This window comes from Bombina bombina, chromosome 12 (genome assembly GCF_027579735.1).
Source record: "Bombina bombina isolate aBomBom1 chromosome 12, aBomBom1.pri, whole genome shotgun sequence".
NCBI lineage: Eukaryota > Metazoa > Chordata > Amphibia > Anura > Bombinatoridae > Bombina > Bombina bombina.
Genome location: NC_069510.1, coordinates 27,166,793 through 27,186,770, shown reverse-complemented (window position 1 = coordinate 27,186,770; position 19,978 = coordinate 27,166,793). Strand labels below are relative to the sequence as shown.

Genomic DNA, 19,978 nt, shown 5'->3' with positions numbered 1-19,978 from the left:
CCGTGGACTCTGTGTCATTAAAAAGAAAAGAAAATGTATGCTTACCTGATAAATGTATTTCTTTTTGACACAATGTTTTTGGAAGACAGGTTGTTGGTTATTATAAACTTCAGACACCTCTGCACCTTACTGCTTCCTTTCTCTCCTTGACTTTGGTCGAATGACTGGGGTGGGAGGGAAGGGAGGTGATATTTAACAGCTTTGCTGTGGTGCTCTTTGCCGCCTCCTGCAGGGCAGGAGTGATATTCCCATTAGTAATTAAGATGATCCGTGGACTCATCGTGTCAAAAAATAAATAAATTTATCAGGTAAGCATTAATTTTTTTTTTTTTTTTTGTTTTTTCCCTTTTCTTTCTCTAGGAGGAGAACATTTGCCTGCACTGGGCAGCTTTTGCAGGATCTGTTGAGATTGCAGAAATCTTGTTAGCCTCTAAATGCGACCCGCGGGCAGTGAATATTCATGGAGACTCTCCGCTTCATATTTCTGCACGTGAGAATCGTTACGAGTGTGTAATGTAAGTGTGATGGTTTCGCATTCTCTAAATTTGATATTTTGGAGATTTCTAAGATTGTATTTTTGTTAATCGTCCCTATAAAGTCTCTTACTTAAAGGGACATGAAACTTACTTTTTTTTACTTTCATGATTTTGAAAGAGATTTACTACTGTTTTCTAATTTGGTTCATTCTCTTGATATCCTTTGTTGGAAAGCACATGTAAATAGAATCAGGAGCTGCTGATTGGTGGCTGCACATAGATGCCCGGTGTGATTGGCCCACCCATGTGCATTGCTATTTCTTCAACAAAGGATACCTAAAAAATAAAGCAAATTGGATAATAGAAATAAATTGGAATGTTGTTTAAAATTGTATGCTCTATCTGAATCATGAAAGAAAGAAAGATTTTGGGTTTCATGTCCCCTTAAGGAGGAGGACCTGACTTCAGTTGGGTGCTGCCTTGGCTGGCCAGATGATAAAGCATTGTCCTTATCGTACACTTGATCACGGCAGCCAATCAGGACCTATCCCTGGTAATATGTAGACCCTTTTAAGCAGACGTGTGTTCTGGCAGTATATATATAAGCAGTGACATCAGTGAATTCAGCTCAAGCCTATGGAGTCTGTCCTTAATTTCTGGCCTGACTTTTAGTAGTGATTTGCAATAAGATGTAACTTGGATCTGTTGTGCTTTAATCCAGACTCTTCCTATCTCATGGCTGTGATGTGGGACTGAAGAACAAAGAGGGAGAGACTCCCTTGGAATGTGCCAGTCCCAACTCTCAAGTGTGGGCAGCTTTGCAGAACAGCACGCAATCCCCAGATAGACCCTTACAAAACGTTGTAAACAGGTCGGTTTTTTAATTTGATGCTTATATTAATAGTAAATGGTTTAATATATCCAACGCAGTTTTTTCTTATTTATTTCCATTAATAGCCATGGTTATGAAGATGTGCTGATTTTGTATAAATCAAAAACACCTTAAAGGGACAGTAAACACCTTGAAATTCCAACAATTCTCTGCAGTCTTCCAAAATATTACCTTATCAGCATAGTCTTAACGTTATTAGAGCAGATTAACACCTTTGCTGCAGTTGTTTCTAACGATCAAACTTCACCCACCCCTTTTTTTATTTTTTTATTTGAAAGACCCAATCCAGATTGTTATTTTGTTACCAAAATCTCCATTGTTTTGCTTTAGTAGTCATAAGATAACAAACTGCAAATGATGGGCCGGTATGTTGCTAGGTTAGGCTTCGGAAGCTTGCTATGTGCCATTTCATGAATGGAAAATCCAGTGTCTGAAATTAAATGAAAAGGGGGCAAAATAAATATTGCAAAGTTGTTTTACTAGGCACAGTTAAGCATTTTATATTACAGTCTACTGTCCCTTTAACTTTAATTGCATTCTGAAATTGTGAGATTTTCAGTTCCTGATAGAAATGGAAATGCTGAACACTGTTATATACCATACAGCCATTGGTTGCATACTCTAGTGACCTATTTATAACTGACCCTAATTGGCCACAGCAGAGAAGGTAACCTAAGTTACAACATGGCAGCTTCCATTGTTTTAGAAACAATAAAACCTGCTGATGAAACTTTAAAAAAAAAATACATCTACATATTATTCACAGACTAATAATTTCTTTGACTGCATCATTCTATCTACCATTTATTTAGTGTTTAATGTTCCTTTAAGTAGCGGTCACAGTTATTAAATCCCAATATGATCCAATCGGGATTATTAATCAGCCATTTTTCTCGCGCAGTTGGTTGCACACAAGCAGGGGGTGCGGCTGCACAAGCCAATGTAGGGCGGACAGGGTTCCTGGATGGAAACATTTTCTGTCCATCGTCTTTGTCTGAATTATAAAAGTGTAATTCTGACTTCCATGACCCTTTAACCCCTTAAGGACACAGCTTTAGTTTGTTCAATGGTTCCATAACAGAATAATTCTGTCATTGGTCATTACAGGGTTTAAACAGGAAATGCATGTTTGTACGTAGCTGAACCCATAGTGACAGATTGTTTGCTGGCTTATAAGGACTTCTGCAGCTCTGTTAGTAGACAGTGACAAAAAAAAGCAGGAAGTTTTTGGAATTCCATTTTTTAGATGGAAAATAAAAGGAGAGAAATACTTTTAACTGTTGATGGTTATCTTAGGGCATTCAGAGTTTGCTATATATGTATTATCTGCTTTTTTCCAGAAATTTATTGAGCTCATTGTTCTTTTTCAGGGACATATCAAGAGGTTATGAGAACATCCCAATCCCTTGTGTCAATACTGTGGATTCAGAGCCGTGTCCCTCCAACTACAAGTATGTGTCACAGATCTGCGTCACGTCTCCACTCAACATAGACCGCAACATTACTCATCTTCAGGTGTGTGATGGAAAGAGAAACAAGATTAAAGAGATAAGAAACTAAAAACATTTTCTTTTGTGATCCAGACAGAGCAAATCATTTTTAAAAAGTTTCCAATTTACTTCTATTATCAAATTTGCTTAATTCCCATGATATTCTGTGTTGCAGAGATACCTAGGTTGGCATCTGGAGCACTAAATGGCAGGAAATAGTGCTGCCATCTAGGGATCTTGCAAATAGATAACAACATTCTTGTAAAACTGCTGCCATATAGTGTTCCGGAAGCATGCACGCTCCTGAGTTTACCTCCATGCTTTTAAACAAAAGATTTTGAATGATAAAATTAGAATTTGATGATAAAAGTAAATTAGAAAGTTGCTTAGAATTGCCTGATCTATCTGAATCATGAAATGCACATTTTGTGGTTCATGTTTCTTTAAAAAAAGATCCGCTGTGTAATCTCTCACAGTATGCATCCATATGGGTTAAGCCGCCATTCTCGTGTTTTTATGTCTGTTCAAAAAGAAAGTTGCATGAAAATATTTCACGTGCATTGAAGCTTGTTCTTCGCCAACAACAAAAGTAGTGATTTGGATTAAATCTAGTTTTTAATTTAGTGTTAAATTCATATGAGACAATGAATCTTCTAGTGAAACACATATTAAAGGGACATGAAACACAGTTTTTTATTTTTTTATTATTGAGATAGAGCATACAATTTTCAGCAACTTTTCTAATCTACTTCTATTATCAAATTTGCTTCCTTCTTTTGGTATCCTTTGTTGAAGAGCAGCATTGCACTACTGGGTATAAACCATATGAAAATAAGTAATTTAGTGTTAAAAACACTGAAATTATTTGTAACTTTGGTCCAAAAAAGTCAGTGGTATATAAAAAATGTTAAAGAAATGCAATCCATTTTAAAAGGTACACAAAACCTAATTTATTTTATACAGGTGGTGAGAGTCCATGATCCATTACTCCTGGGAATTATTCTTTCCTACCACTAGGAGGCGGCCAAAGATTCCCAAACCTCAAGAGCTCTATAAAACCCCTTCCACCTCACTGACACCTCAGTCTTGTCTTTTGTCTCTGCTGGAGGATGGTGAAAAATGAAGATGTGCATTTGATTCTTCAGTGAGAGGGGTTCACAGACTGTCTGATTTTCTCTGAGTGCAGTGCCTGTCAGAGTGATGTTTTTGGAGTATGGGTTCTGTCTCATTTTTCATCTCATGGGAAATTAGTCACAAACCCTCCACGAGTTTCACAGGGACGTGTCCTTTGCCTCCTCCTGCTTGTTCTTCAGTATAATCCTATTCCATATCCGCTGCTGATATGTTTCAATACTAGTTTGGATTTCTACTGGTTATTTTTATCAGGTATTTGTAGAGCGCTAACAGATTCCGCAGCGCTATAAACATAGTCGGTATACAGGATAACATTTATAGGGATCAAATGGGTACAGGGCCCTGCCGAGAGTTTGTGTTGTAGTCGGCTCTTATGAAGGTGATCTACAAACAGCTGGACTCATAGGCTTAAATGCTAAGAGGTTCAAGGGGAAAGCAGTGGAGTTAGGAAAGGTTAGTGTAGGTTGTATGCATCCCTCAATAGTAGAGTCTTTAGGGAGCGCTTGAAGCTGCTAAAACTAGGGGAGAGTCTTATGGAGCGAGGCAGGGTGTTCCACAAGATGGAGACCAGTCTGGAGAAGTACTGTAAATGGGAATGTGAGTAAGTAACAAGAGGGGAGGAGATCCTGAGCAGATCGAAGGGGGCGGGAGGGAGAGTATCTGGAGACAAATTCTGAAATGTAGAGGGGGAGCAATGCAGTATAGGGCTTTGTATGTCAGAGTGAGGATTTTGTGTTTAATCCTAGAGGCAAAAGGAAGCCAGTGAAGGTATTGGCAGAGAGGTGCAGCAGATGAAGAGCGACGTGTAAGGAAGATGAGCCTGGCAGAGGCATTTATAATTGATTGTAAAGGAGCTATGCGGCAGCTTGGCAGCTAGGTAGACCAGAGAGGACAGAGTTGCAGTAGTCAAGGCGGGAAAGGATGAGAGAGTGGATTCAAATCTTAGTTGTGTCTTGTTTAAGGAAATGTCTAATTTCTCTTGTAAGGTGTATCCAGTCCACGGGTTCATCCATTACTTGTGGGATATTCTCCTTCCCAACAGGAAGTTGCAAGAGGACACCCACAGCAGAGCTGTCTATATAGCTCCTCCCCTAACCCCCACCCCCAGTCATTTTCTTGCAACTCTCAACAAGATAGGAAGTATCAAGAGATATGTGGTGACTTAGTGTAGTTTTACCTTCAATCAAGAGTTTATTTTTAAACGGTACCGGCGTTGTACTGTTTTACTCTCAGGCAGAAATTAGAAGAAGAATTGTGCCTGGAGGTTGATGATCTTAGCGGTTTGTAACTAAGGTCCATTGCTGTTCTCACACATAACTGAAGAGTATGGGAAAACTTCAGTTGGGGGAACGGTCTGCAGATTACCTGCTTTGAGGTATGTTCAGTATTTTTATTTCTAGAGAGATGAATAAGTTCTAGAAAATGCTGACAGAGACTTGTGTATTTGAGGTAAGCTAGATGCAGTGATTTAACGACGACTGGGATCATTCTTACAAAACAGGGTAATACTCATGTTAATACTCATATTACTTAGTGACAAAGCGTTTACATGTTTAATTAATAGGACGTTTTTTCTCTGAGGGAGATAAGTCTTTATTTGGGGCCTAGTTTTCCACATGGCTAGTCAGATACTCCTAGGAGTATTTTCTTAAGGCCCCTCTGACATCCAGTACATGGTGGGAGGGGCCTATTTTCACGCTCTAGATGCGCAGTTTCCTTCAGACTGAGACATCCAGCTTCCCTAGAGTAGTCCTCTGGCATCTGAGGACCATTATAAAGGGTTTATTTCTTCCATAAATCGTATTTGAGGGCAGGTAGGAGCCTCAGCAGAGCTGTGGCAAGGTGCTCAACTGTCTTTTACCGGTGGTTGATGTTTTTTAAATCTGGTTTGGGGGCTAAGGGGTTAATCATCCATTTGCAAGTGGGTGCAATGTTGCTTTAGTCCCTTACACACACTGTAAACATTTCGAAGACTTTACTATATTTTTACACTGTTTTGCAGTTTAAGTGCTAGTTTTTTTTTCTCTTAAAGGCACAGTAACGTTTTTGTTTAATTGCTGTTCTCCTTTATTAAAGTGTTTTCCAAGCTTGCTTGTCTCATTACTAGTCTGTTAAACATGTCTGACATAGAGGAAACTCCTTGTTCAATATGTTTGGAAGCCATTGTGGAACCCCCTCTTAGAATGTGTACCAAATGTACTGAAATTTCTATAAACTATAAAGACCATATTATGGCGCTTAAAGATTTATCTCCAGAGCATTCTCTGACTGAAAAAAGGGAGATTATGCCATTTAGCTCTCCCCATGTGTCAGAACCTATAACTCCCGCTCAAGTGACGCCAAGTACATCTAGCGCGTCTAATTCTTTTACCTTACAGGACATGGCGGCAGTTATGAATGCTACCCTCTCAGAGGTATTGTCCAAACTGCCATGGTTACAAGGAAAGCGAGACAGCTCTGGGGCTAGAACTAATACAGAGCTTTCTGACGCTTTAATACCTGTGTCCGATATACCCTCACAATACTCAGAAGCTGAGGCAGGAGAGCTTCTGTCTGTGGGTGACATTTCAGATTCAGGGAAGGCGTTACTTCAGTCTGATTCTGAAATGACAGCGTTTAAATTTGAGCTCTAACACCTCCGCTTATTGCTTAGGGAGGTTTTAGCGACTCTGGATGACTGTGAACCCATTGTAGTTCCAGAGAAATTGTGTAAGATGGACAAATACTTTGTAGTGCCTGTTTACACTGATGTTTTTCCAGTCCCTAAGAGGTTTTCGGAAATTATTATTAAGGAATGGGATAGACCAGGTGTGCCGTTCTCTCCCCCTCCTGCTTTTAAAAAGATGTTTCCCATAGATGCCGCCATACGGGACTCGTGGCAGACGGTCCCTAAGGTGGAGGGAGCAGTCTTTACCCTAGCTAAGCGTACAACTATCCCCGTCGAGGACAGTTGTGCTTTCCTAGATCCTATGGATAAAAAATTGGAGGGTCTCCTTAAGAAAATTTTTATACATCAAGGTTTTATTCTCCAGCCTCTTGCATGCATTGCCCCAGTTACTGCTGCAGCGGCTTTTTGGTTCGAGTCTCTTGAGGAGGCTCTAAAGGTGGAGACCCCGCTAGATGATATTTTAGACAGGATTAAAGCTCTTAAGTTAGCTAATTCCTTTATTTCTGACGCCGTTTTTCATTTAACCAAGCTAACGGCTAAGAATTCAGGTTTTGCTATTCTGGCGCGTAGGGCGCTATGGCTTAAGTCCTGGTCAGCAGACGTTACTTCAAAGTTTAAGCTTCTTAACATCCCCTTCAAGGGACAGACCCTATTCGGGCCTGGTCTGAAGGAGATCATTTCTGATATTACTGGAGGAAAGGTCACGCCCTTCCTCAGGATAGGTCCAATAAGTTAAGGACCAAACAGAATAATTTTCGTTCTTTTCGAAACTTCAAGAGTGGCGCAGCTTCAGCTTCCTCTAATACAAAACAAGAGGAAAATTTTGCCCAGTCCAAACCAGTCTGGAGACCTAACCAGGCTTGGAACAAGGGGAAGCAGGCCAAAAAACCTGCTGCTGCCTCTAGGACAGCATGAAGGAGTAGCCCCCGATCCGGGACCGGATCTAGTAGGGGGAAAACTTTCTCTCTTTGCTCAGGCTTGGGCAAGAGACGTCCAGGATCCCTGGGCACTAGAGATTGTTTCCCAGGGATATCTTCTGGAATTCAAAGGTTCATCTCCAAAGGGGAGATTTCACCTCTAACAACTATCTGCAAACCAGATAAAGAGAGAGGCATTCTTACGTTGCGTTCAAGACCTACTGGTTATGGGAGTGATCCACCCAGTTCCAAAGGAGGAACAGGGGCAGGGTTTCTATTCAAACCTGTTTATAGTTCCCAAAAAGGAGGGAACATTCAGACCAATTTTGGATCTCAAAATCCTAAACAAATTTCTCAGGGTCCCATCTTTCAAGATGGAGACAATCCGAACCATCCTCCCTATGATCCAGGAGGGTCAATATATGTCTACCGTGGACTTAAAGGATGCTTATCTCCACATTACGATTCACAGAGATCATCATCAGTTCCTCAAGTTCGCCTTCCTAGACAGGCATTACCAGTTTGTGGCTCTTCCCTTCGGATTAGCCACGGCGCCAAGAATCTTTACGAAGGTTCTAGGGTCTCTACTGGCGGTTCTAAGGCCACGGGGCATAGCGGTGGCTCCTTACCTAGACGACATCCTGATCCAGGCGTCGACTTTTCAAATCGCCAAGTCCCATACGGACATTGTTCTGGCCTTTCTGAGGTCTCACGGGTGGAAGGTGAACAGAGAAAAGAGTTCACACTCTCCTCTCACAAGAGTTTCCTTCATAGGAACTCTGATAGATTCGGTAGAAATGAAAATTTATCTGACAGAGGTCAGGATATCAAAGCTTCTAACTTCTTGCCATGCTCTTCATTCCACTTCTCGGCCGTCAGTAGCTCAGTGTATGGAAATGATCGGCCTAATGGTAGCGGCAATGGACATAGTTCCGTTTGCCGCCTACATCTCAGACCACTGCAACTTTGCATGCTCAATCAGTGGGATGGAGACTACACAGATTTGTCTCCTCTGTTAAATCTGGATCAAGAGACCAGGGATTCTCTTCTCTGGTGGTTATCTCGGGTCCATCTGTCCAGGGGAATGAGTTTCCGCAGGCCAGAGTGGACTATAGTGACGACAGATTCCAGCCTTCTGGGCTGGGGCGCAGTCTGGAATTCCCTGAAGGCTCAGGGTTCGTGGACTCAGGAGGAGGCCCTCCTTCCGATAAATATTCTGGAGTTAAGAGCAATATTCAATGCTCTTCAGACACTTTCTAAGTCGGCAGAATTTTCATCCGGGGGAGTGGGAGCTCCATCCGGAGGTATTTGCCCAGCTGATTCAACTATGGGGCAAACCAGAACTGGATCTGATTGCGTCTCGTCAGAACGCCAAGCTTCCTCGTTACGGGTCCAGGTCAAGGGATCCCCAGGCAACGCTGATAGATGCTCTAGCAGTGCCCTGGTCCTTCAGCCTGGCTTATGTGTTTCCACCATTTCCTCTCCTCCCTCGTCTGATTGCCAAGATCAAGCAGGAGAGAGCTTCGGTAATTTTAATAGCACCTGCTTGGCCACGCAGGACTTGGTATGCAGATCTTGTGGACATGTCATCCTTCCCACCATGGACTCTGCCGCTGAGGCAGGACCTTCTACTCCAAGGTCCATTCAAACATCCAAATCTAGTTTCTCTGCGTCTGACTGCTTGGAGATTGAATGCTTGATTTTATCAAAACATGGTTTCTCCGAGTCGGTCATTGATACCTTGATTCAGGCTCGAAAGCCTGTCACCAGGAAAATCTATCAGAAGATATGCTGTAAATATCTTCATTGGTGTGAATCCAAGGGTTACTCATGGAGTAAGGTCAGGATTCCTAGGATACTATCTTTTCTCCAAGAAGGATTGGAAAAGGGATTATCGGCTAGTTCCTTAAAGGGACAGATTTCTGCTCTGTCTATTCTTTTGCACAAGCATGATGTTCCAGACGTTCAGGCGTTTTGTCAGGCTTTGGTTAGAATCAGGCCTGTGTTTAAACCTGTTGCTCCGCCATGGAGTTTAAATTTAGTTCTTAAAGTTCTTCAAGGGGTTCCGTTTGAACCCTTGCATTCCATAGATATCAAGCTTTTATCTTGGAAAGTTCTGTTTTTAGTAGCTATCTCTTCGGCTCAAAGAGTTTCAGAGTTATCTGCCTTGCAGTGTGATTCCCCTTATCTGATCTTCCATGCAGATAAGGTAGTTTTTTTTTTGTTTTTTTTTAAGTTTTTTATTGAGGTTGTGCAAATAAAACATCATAAACAGATTACCGTAATACATAAGATAAAAATGTCAAAAGAACAAAAGAAAAAACTTTGACACGTGAAATATTCATAATGAACTATAGTAGGTAAACTTCTGGAACCTCAGTTTTATATATTTTCCTTAAATAGTTTCCTCACTGGTCACAATAGATCACTTTTGGACCTACAAAAAACTTAAATGTTCTAGTGGAGGAAATTAGCGTTTGAAGTGGTCACTTTTGGACCAAAATAAATATGAAAAAATATCAACTGATATAATTAATGAAATAATTTGATAAAGAAATAATAATAAATGGATATATTGAGGAGTACAATGATGAGGGAACCATCGTATCTATTGACCTTAACTTACACAGCTAGGGTGAGATTTGCGTGTGTGTAGCACAGCGAGAGGGTGACAATTACATAAAATGGTAGAAGACTATCTCAAGAGTGGTGAGTGGGAAGTTATTGGCTCATCTACTCTAAAGTATATAAGCTTCCCTATATCCAAAAAAGGAAAAGAAAAAGTAATTTTAGGAACATTGGGGAGTGTTGGAATTCAGGGCTGCAAAATAGTATATAAACCAAGGTGAAGCTTTAAATAAACAAAGTTAGGGCATTACACATACCACCCCTTGTATTCTAACTTCTAAATGTCCTACCATTTATAGCTGTACTTAAACATGGAAATCTAATCAGTTGTGGGGAGGCAGTAGGCAACATGCAGCCTGAATATCTATGAACACTTCTGGGCATAAACAGCATGAATAAAAAAAAAACAAAAAAAAAAAACAAGAAAAACTAAGATATCTAGCTAGCCTAATCAGACTTCTAAAAATAAATATTCTAAACACAACACACTTTATCTGCAAGCCGCACTAGATCCAGTCTTGTTTAAATAGTTAACGTGACCATTTTAAATCTTAGGGAGTAGGATGGCTAAAATGATGGACATGCAGGTGACAGAGAATACATAATGGTACTAAGGCAGACAATAAAATTATTAATGTGAGGGTTCTATAGCCATTATTTATAACTCAAGCATGCAGTCATCATGAATATGAAACAGATAGAATTGTGAATGCATATCTACATACTTAGCCACAAACAATAAAAGTAAAGGTTCTAAATTAGCTAGACAGCCGTGTAGGTAACTGGTTATACACTAATAACTGTGATTTCTTATAGCATAGACCAATAAATACAAATAGTGTATATGAATAAGGTACTTAGTAGGAACAGTTTGAGCCATCCGCTACTGCCATTCATAACTCCGACTAAAAGTCATCATATATAGAACATGAACTGGTTCTCACATTGTCCTCATATAGCGGTAACAGGAATGCACCCTGACTTCTCAAGCTCATCTGTACCTATAATGAGACGAACTTTAAATGTCAATCAGCCTACTCCATGCCGGTCGGCTTGGCGAGATCTCCCTCTGATGAGAAGTGCTGAGTGTGGGGGACCCTCATTATGGCATCTCAGAACGGTAATGAGCTCACCACTCATTTTTCTTTCAGCTCCGTTCACAGTCGCGGTTAGATGGATAGGCGGGGGCAGACCGGGGATGGCAACTTCACTGTAGGTCCGTCTCTGTTTCTCAGTATCGGCCGTAAGCACCTCTCTGATTAAAGCTGTCACCCCAGTTAGTGCAGAAAACACCTCAGTTTGCTTCTCATAGTCAGCTCTCATCGGCTGCTGTGGTATAGGCGGCTGCACATTGCAGGTTCGGGTTTCCGCAGCCCCATGGCCCTCCCATTGGAAGTCCAGTGTGGATGAAGGCCTTTTAGTAACTAGGCTTGCGTCGTCCTTCTGGTGGCAGGAAGAAGTCTGTATAGCAGCCATGTCTGGCTTTATAAAAGCAAACCCTGGTTCTTCCATAGGTGCGTAGCGGTTGTTACCAGCTCGTTGGTAGTATTCATGAGTCTTGTTGCTGGGCAAGCTTGACTGGGGTAGTGTATTGTTATAGTTATATACACATGATGGGGCCACAATAGCTGCAGGATTCAAGAGGAGCTTACATAGTTCTGCTTCTAGACTCCGGTAGTGATCACCTATAATCTGCACCATCTTGTCTTCCCACCTGTTTAGAGCCTCCATGTCGCAATGTTACTGGTATAACTCTCCTTCAAACACAATTGTCAGTAGTCGGTATGTCCGATACGAAGGTTCCCTTCTTTAGATTAGTACGCAGTCTATAAAAGACTGTTATTCCCTGATACACAGGGGGGGGGAGTTGAAATTGTGTTCGAAGGCCGCCGCCAAAGATCTCAACGGGCCAGATCTGGGTCCTACAGGTCATAAATTCTGCAAATGTGGTATGGTTCGTTACAGCTCTTCACTGTCTTGTCAAATATAAAAGGATGTCAGTTGATATTGCAGAACCGCTGCATGAATCGGCGGATTAAGCAGATCACCATAGGAGCCACAGATATTGCGACCTTCTATGGCCGCTGCCTAGCCACGCCCCCCAGATAAGGTAGTTTTGCGTACCAAACCTGGGTTTCTTCCTAAGGTAGTATCTAATAGGAATATCAATCAGGAAATTGTTGTTCCGTCACTGTGTCCTAATCCTTCTTCAAAGAAGGAACGTCTTTTACACAATCTTGACGTGGTTCGTGCTTTAAAGTTTTATTTGCAAGCTACTAAGGATTTTCGTCAAACATCTGCATTGTTTGTTGTCTACTCTGGAAAGAGGAGAGGCCAAAAGGCTTCGGCAACTTCTCTTTCTTTTTGGCTGAGAAGCATAATCCGTTTAGCTTATGAGACTGCTGGCCAGCAGCCTCCTGAAAGAATTACAGCTCATTCCACTAGAGCGGTAGCTTCCACATGGGCTTTTAAACATGAGGCCTCTGTTGAACAGATTTGTAAGGCGGCGACTTGGTCTTCGTTTCATACTTTTTCTAAATTCTACAAATTTGATACTTTTGCTTCCTCTGAGGCTATTTTTGGGAGAAAGGTCTTACAGGCAGTGGTGCCTTCCGTTTAAGTTCCTGCCTTGTCCCTCCCTTCATCCGTGTCCTAAAGCTTTGGTATTGGTATCCCACAAGTAATGGATGAACCCGTGGACTGGATACACCTTACAAGAGAAAACTAAATTTATGCTTACCTGATAAATTTCTTTCTCTTGTGGTGTATCCAGTCCACGGCCAGCCCTGTCACTTTAAGGCAGGTGTTTTTATTTTTTAAACTACAGTCACCACTGCACCCTATAGTTTCTCCTTTTCTTACTTGTCTTCGGTCGAGTGACTGGAGGTGGGGGTTAGGGGAGGAGCTATATAGACAGCTCTGCTGTGGGTGTCCTCTTGCAACTTCCTGTTGGGAAGGAGAATATCCCACAAGTAATGGATGAACCCGTGGACTGTATACACCACAAGAGAAATACATTTATCAGGCAAGCATAAATTTTGTTTTTAGAGATGTTTTTAAGGTGGAAGCGGCAGGCTTTAGCCAAGGACTGAATGTGAGGAGTGAAGGAAAGGTCTAAGTCAAGTGTGATCCCAAGACATCGGCATGCGGGGTAAGGGTAATGATGGAATTATCAACAGTTATAGCGGGGGGGGGGGGGGGGGGGAGGGGAGATATTGGAAGAATGGGGGAAAAATAAGGAGTTCAGTTTTGGAGAGATTTAGCTTAAGGTAGTGAGAGGACATCCAATATTACATATGAGAAAGACAGTTAGTGTCACTGGTTTTTCCAGTAGGTACAAAATGTTAGTATTTTATTTGACAATCTATGAGCCTATGATATGTGTGTGTGTATGTGTATGTATGTATGTGTGTGTATATGTGTGTGTGTATATATATATATATATATATATATATATATATATACATATACATATACATACAGTGGATATAAAAAGTCTATACACCCCTGTTAAAATGTCAGGTTTCTGTGATGTAAAAAAATGAGACAAAGATAAATCATTTCAGAACTTTTTCTACCTTTAATGTGACCTATAAACTGTACAACTCAATTGAAAAAACAAACTGAAATGTTTTAGGTAGAGGGAAGAAAAAATATAAAAATAAAATAATGGTTGCATAAGTGTGCACACCCTTAAACTAATACTTTGTTGAAGCACTTTTTGATTTTATTACAGCACTCGGTCTTTTTGAGTATGAGTATCAGCTTGGCACATTTTGACTTGGCAAGATTTGCCCACTCTTCTTTGCAAAAAACACTACAAATCTGTCAGATTGTGAGGGCATCTCCTGTGCACAGCCCTCTTCAGATCACCCCACAGATCGGATTCAGGTCTGGGCTCTGGCTGGGCCAATCCAAAACTTTAATCTTCTTCTGGTGAAGCCATTCCTTTGTTGATTTGGATGTATGCTTTGGGTCATTGTCATGCTGAAAGATGAAGTTCCTCTTCATGTTCAGCTTTCTAGCAGAAGCCTGAAGGTTTTGTGCCAATATTGACTGGTATTTGGAACTGTTCATAATTCCCTCTAGCTTAACTAAGGCCCCAGTTCCAGCTGAAGAATAACAACCCCAAAGCATGATGCTGCCACCACCATGCTTCACTGTGGGTATGGTGTTATTTTGGTGATGTGCAGTGTTGTTTTTGCGCCAAACATATCTTTTAAAATTATGGCCAAAAAGTTCAACCTTGGTTTCATCAGACCATAACACCTTTTCCCACATGCTTTTGGGAGACTTCAGATGTGTTTTTGCAAAATGTAGCCTGGCTTGGATGTTTTTCTTCGTAAGAAAAGGCTTTTGTCTTGCCACTCTACCCCATAGCCCAGAAATATGAAGAATACGTGAGATTGTTGTCACATCTACCACACAGCCAGTACTTGCCAGATATTCCTGCAGCTCCTTTAATGTTGCTGTAGGCCTCTTGGTAGCCTCCCAGACCAGTTTTTTTCTCGTCTTTTCATCAATTTCGGAGGGACGTCCAGTTCTTGGTAATGTCACTGTTGTGCCATATTTTCTCCACTTGATGATGACTGTCTTCACTGTGTTCCATGGTATATCTAATGCCTTGGAAATTCTTTTGTACCCTTCTCCTGACTGATACCTTTTAACAGTGAGATCCCTCTGATGCTTTGGAAGCTCTCTGTGGACCATGGCTTTTGCTGTGGGATGCGACTAAGAAAATTTCAGGAAAGACCAACTAGAGCAGCTGAACTTTATTTGGGGTTAATCAGAGGCACTTTAAATGATGGCAGGTGTATGCTGACTCCTATTTAACATTATTTTGAATGTGATTGCTTAAAGGGACAGTCTACACCAGAATTGTTATTGTTTTAAAGATAGATAATCCCTTTATTACCCATTCCCCAGTTTTGCATAACCAACACAGTTATATTTATATACTTTTTACCTCTATGATTATCTTGTATCTAAGCCTCTGCAAACTGCCCCTTTATTTCAGTTCTTTTGACAGACTTGCAGTATAGCCAATCAGTGCTGGCTCCCAGATAACTTCACGTGCATGAGCACAGTGTTATCTATATGAAATACGTGAACTAACACCCTCTAGTGGTGATAAACTGTTAAAATGCATTCTGAAAAGAGGTGGCCTTCAAGGTCTAAGAAATTAGCATATGGACCTCCTAGGTTAAGCTTTCAATTAAGAATACCAAGAGAACAAAGCAAAATTGGTGATAAAAGTAAATTGGAAAATTGTTTAAAATGACATGCTCTGTCTGAATCATGAAAGTTTATTTTGGACTAGACTGTCCCTTTAATTCTGAACACAGCTACATCCCCAGTTATATGCAACCACATTATTTTAGTTTTTTTTGTTTTCTTCCCTCCACCTAAAGCATTTCAGTTTGTTTTTCAATTGAGTTGTACAGTTTATAGGTCACATTAAAGGTGGAAAAAGTTCTGAAATTATTTATCTTTGTCTCATTTTTTTACATTATAGAAACCTGACATTTTAAAAGGGGTGTATAGACTTTTTATATCCACTGTATATTTATTGGACAAAATCTCTATTTTGTTTAGTTTTCTTTAAAAAAAAAAATTGTGCACTTTGGGGATTTTTTCTGTGCAACAGCTTTCGGGTCTGTGTGTGTTGTGTTTGAGCACGTTGGTTTTTTGGTGTGTTTTTTTCTTTATTTTCTATCGAGTTTCGTTTGCGCTCCCTATATGTTAGTTCGCTATCCTGTCATTTGATGCAGTGTTTATCTACTTCTGCATTTTTGCTTGCCTAGTATGTTTTTTAAAAGAGCTACTTTTGGAGGGGGTACGTTTTTTTTCCTTTCCTTAAGAGCTCTTTTTGTGGTGAATTACCTACTCCTTTATTTAGGCATTTTCTACTTTGCTGATTCTGTTCCTAAAATTTCCTTAGAAGCTGGGCCATCTGAACAGTTTCCTCCTACCAGTGTTAAGTTTGTTTAATGTAAACAAGCTGATGTATCTCCTCCAGCATATTTATGTATAACCTGCCTTAATGTATACATTCAGACCGTTCTAATGCTGCTCTTGCTCCTATGGGTTTTGCTGCTCCCTCTGTTTGTTCTTTACAGGCAAGTACAATTGTCTTCACACCAGGTGAGGATTTTACCGGTCTGTTCAACGGTGTCTGAAATGTTGGCTGTTGCGTAACAGGTCCGTTATTGATTTGTCATCTACTGGTTATAACCCTCCTGTAGCTGATGTTACTGCTAATGTTTCTGATGTTTCCTCAGAAGGAAAGGTTTTCTCTGATGATCAGGGGTCTTCCTCTGATCAGGAAACAGAAACAAATTTTTTTAATTGTTTAAAGTTTTACATATTCATTCTTTTAAAGGAGGTTTTGTTTACTTTAGAGTTTAAGGATCCTAAGGTGGCTGTGGATAAAACTTTTTTGTCGTTTAGATTATATCTTTAAACCTTTGGTTTAAACCCCTGAGGTTTTTCCTGTCCTTAATGCTGTCTCTGAGATAGTTTCTAGGGAATGGTCTAAGCCAGGTAATCCATTTAATACTTCTGCAAGGTTTAAGAAATTGTATCTCTTACCTGCTTCTAATATTGATCTTTAGGATACTGTCCATAAGGTAGACGGGGCTATTTCTACTCTGGCTAAGTGTACTACTATTCCTCTTCCTAGTAGTTCTTTAAAGGAACGTTTAGATAGGAAATCTAATCTTTTCACAGATGGACTTTTTTTTGCAAGAGGTTTACTTATTTAGGCCAGCTATTTCTATTGCTGACATTTCTGCTGTTTCTTCTATTTTGTTGAATAGTCGCTCTGAGCAGTTTTCTGATGATTCTGCTGGTGAGAATATTTTTAACCTTTTTGGATTGGATTGCTTAATGTGCTAATTCATTTATTTTTCTTTCATGTAATTAGCAAGAGTCCATGAGCTAGTGACGTATGGGATATACATTCCTACCAGGAGGGGCAAAGTTTCCCAAACCTCAAAATGCCTATAAATACACCCCTCACCACACCCACAATTCAGTTTTACAAACTTTGCCTCCGATGGAGGTGGTGAAGTAAGTTTGTGCTAGATTCTACGTTGATATGCGCTCCGCAGCAAGTTGGAGCCCGGTTTTCCTCTCAGCGTGCAGTGAATGTCAGAGGGATGTGAGAAGAGTATTGCCTATTTGAATGCAGTGATCTCCTTCTACGGGGTCTATTTCATAGGTTCTCTGTTATCGGTCGTAGAGATTCATCTCTTACCTCCCTTTTCAGATCGACGATATACTCTTATATATACCATTACCTCTGCTGATTCTCGTTTCAGTACTGGTTTGGCTATCTGCTATATGTAGATGAGTGTCCTGGGGTAAGTAAGTCTTATTTTCTGTGACACTCCAAGCTATGGTTGGGCACTTTGTTTATAAAGTTCTAAATATATGTATTCAAACATTTATTTGCCTTGACTCAGAATGTTCAACTTTCCTTATTTTCAGACAGTCAGTTTCATATTTGGGATAATGCATTTTTGATTTAATCATTTTTTCTTACCTTCAAAAATTTGACTCTTCCCGGTGGGCTATTAGGCTCGCGGGGGCTGAAAATGCTTCATTTTATTGCGTCATTCTTGGCGCGGACTTTTTTTGCGCAAAAATTCTATTTCCGTTTCCGGCGTCATACGTGTCGCCGGAAGTTACGTCATTTTTTGACGTTATTTCGCGCCAAAAATGTCGGCGTTCCGGATGTGGCGTCATTTTGGCGCCAAAAGCATTTAGGCGCCAAATAATATGGGCATCGCTTTAGTCTCCTCATTATTTAAGTCACATTTTTTATTGCTTCTGGTTGCTAGAAGCTTGTTCTTTGGCATTTTTTCCCATTCCTGAAACTGTCATTTAAGGAATTTGATGAATTTTGCTTTATATATATGTTGTTTTTTCTCTTACATATTGCAAGATGTCTCACGTTGCATCTGAGTCAGAAGATACTACAGGAAAATCGCTGTCAAGTGCGGAATCTACCAAAGCTAAGTGTATCTGCTGTAAACTTTTGGTAGCTATTTCTCCAGCTGTTGTTTGTATTGATTGTCATGACAAACTTGTTAAAGCAGATAATATTTCCTTTAGTAAAGTACCATTGCCTGTTGCAGTTCCTTCAACATCTAAGGTGCAGAATGTTCCTGATAATATAAGAGATTTTGTTTCTGAATCCATAAAGAAGGCTATGTCTGTTATTTCTCCTTCTAGTAAACGTAAAAAATCTTTTAAAACTTCTCTCCCTACAGATGAATTTTTAAATGAACATCATCATTCTGATTCTGATGACTCCTCTGGTTCAGAGGATTCTGTCTCTGAGGTTGATGCTGATAAATCATCATATTTATTTAAAATGGAATTTATTCGTTCTTTACTTAAAGAAGTACTAATTGCTTTAGAAATAGAGGATTCTGGTCCTCTTGATACTAATTCTAAACGTTTGGATAAGGTATTTAAAGCTCCTGTGGTTATTCCAGAAGTTTTTCCTGTTCCTAATGCTATTTCTGCAGTAATTTCCAAAGAATGGGATAAATTGGGTAATTTATTTACTCCTTCTAAACGTTTTAAGCATTTATATCCTGTGCCGTCTGACAGATTGGAATTTTGGGACAAAATCCCTAAAGTTGATGGGGCTATTTCTACCCTTGCTAAACGTACTACTATTCCTACGTCAGATGGTACTTCGTTTAAGGATCCTCTAGATAGGAAAATTGAGTCCTTTCTAAGAAAAGCTTATCTGTGTTCAGGTAATCTTCTTAGACCTGCTATATCTTTGGCTGATGTTGCTGCAGCTTCAACTTTTTGGTTGGAAACTTTAGCGCAACAAGTAACACATCGTGATTCTCATGATATTATTATTCTTCTTCAGCATGCTAATATTTTTATCTGTGATGCCATTTTTGATATTATCAGAGTTGATGTCAGGTTTATGTCTCTAGCTATTTTAGCTAGAAGAGCTTTATGGCTTAAAACTTGGAATGCTGATATGGCTTCTAAATCAACTTTACTTTCTATTTCTTTCCAGGGTAACAAATTATTTGGTTCTCAGTTGGATTCCATCATTTCAACTGTTACTGGTGGGAAAGGAACTTTTTTACCACAGGATAAAAAATCTAAAGGTAAAAGTAGGGCTAATAATCGTTTTCGTTCCTTTCGTTTCAACAAAGAACAAAAGCCTGATCCTTCATCCTCAGGAGCAGTTTCAGTTTGGAAACCTTCTCCAGTCTGGAATAAATCCAAGCCAGCTAGAAAAGCAAAGCCTGCTTCTAAGTCCACATGAAGGTGCGGCCCTCATTCCAGCTCAGCTGGTAGGGGGCAGGTTACGTTTTTTCAAGGAAATTTGGATAAATTCTGTTCACAATCTTTGGATTCAGAACATTGTTTCAGAAGGGTACAGAATTGGTTTCAAGATGAGACCTCCTGCAAAGAGATTTTTTCTTTCCCGTGTCCCAGTAAATCCAGTAAAAGCTCAAGCGTTTCTGAAATGTGTTTCAGATCTAGAGTTGACTGGAGTAATTATGCCAGTTCCAGTTCCGGAACAGGGGATGGGGGTTGTATTCAAATCTCTTCATTGTACCAAAGAAGGAGAACTCCTTCAGACCAGTTCTGGATCTAAAAATATTGAATCGTTATGTACGGATACCAACGTTCAAAATGGTAACTGTAAGGACTATCTTGCCTTTTGTTCAGCAAGGGAATTATATGTCCACAATAGATTTACAGGATGCATATCTGCATATTCCGAT

The 19,978-nt window shown here is 40.1% G+C and overlaps 1 protein-coding gene across 8 annotated transcripts in view; it reads left to right on the top strand.

Moving 5' to 3' along the window:
* The window catches only part of EHMT1 (euchromatic histone lysine methyltransferase 1), a 245,904-nt gene that overhangs the window by 204,675 nt on the left and 21,251 nt on the right, over nucleotides 1-19,978 (top strand). For all 8 annotated transcript variants that reach the window (XM_053695709.1, XM_053695708.1, XM_053695714.1 and 5 more), the window contains 3 exons: nucleotides 361-515; nucleotides 1,198-1,347; nucleotides 2,739-2,883. In XM_053695709.1, coding sequence (XP_053551684.1) covers nucleotides 361-515; nucleotides 1,198-1,347; nucleotides 2,739-2,883 — 450 coding nt within the window. The remainder of the gene's footprint in view (nucleotides 1-360; nucleotides 516-1,197; nucleotides 1,348-2,738; nucleotides 2,884-19,978) is intronic.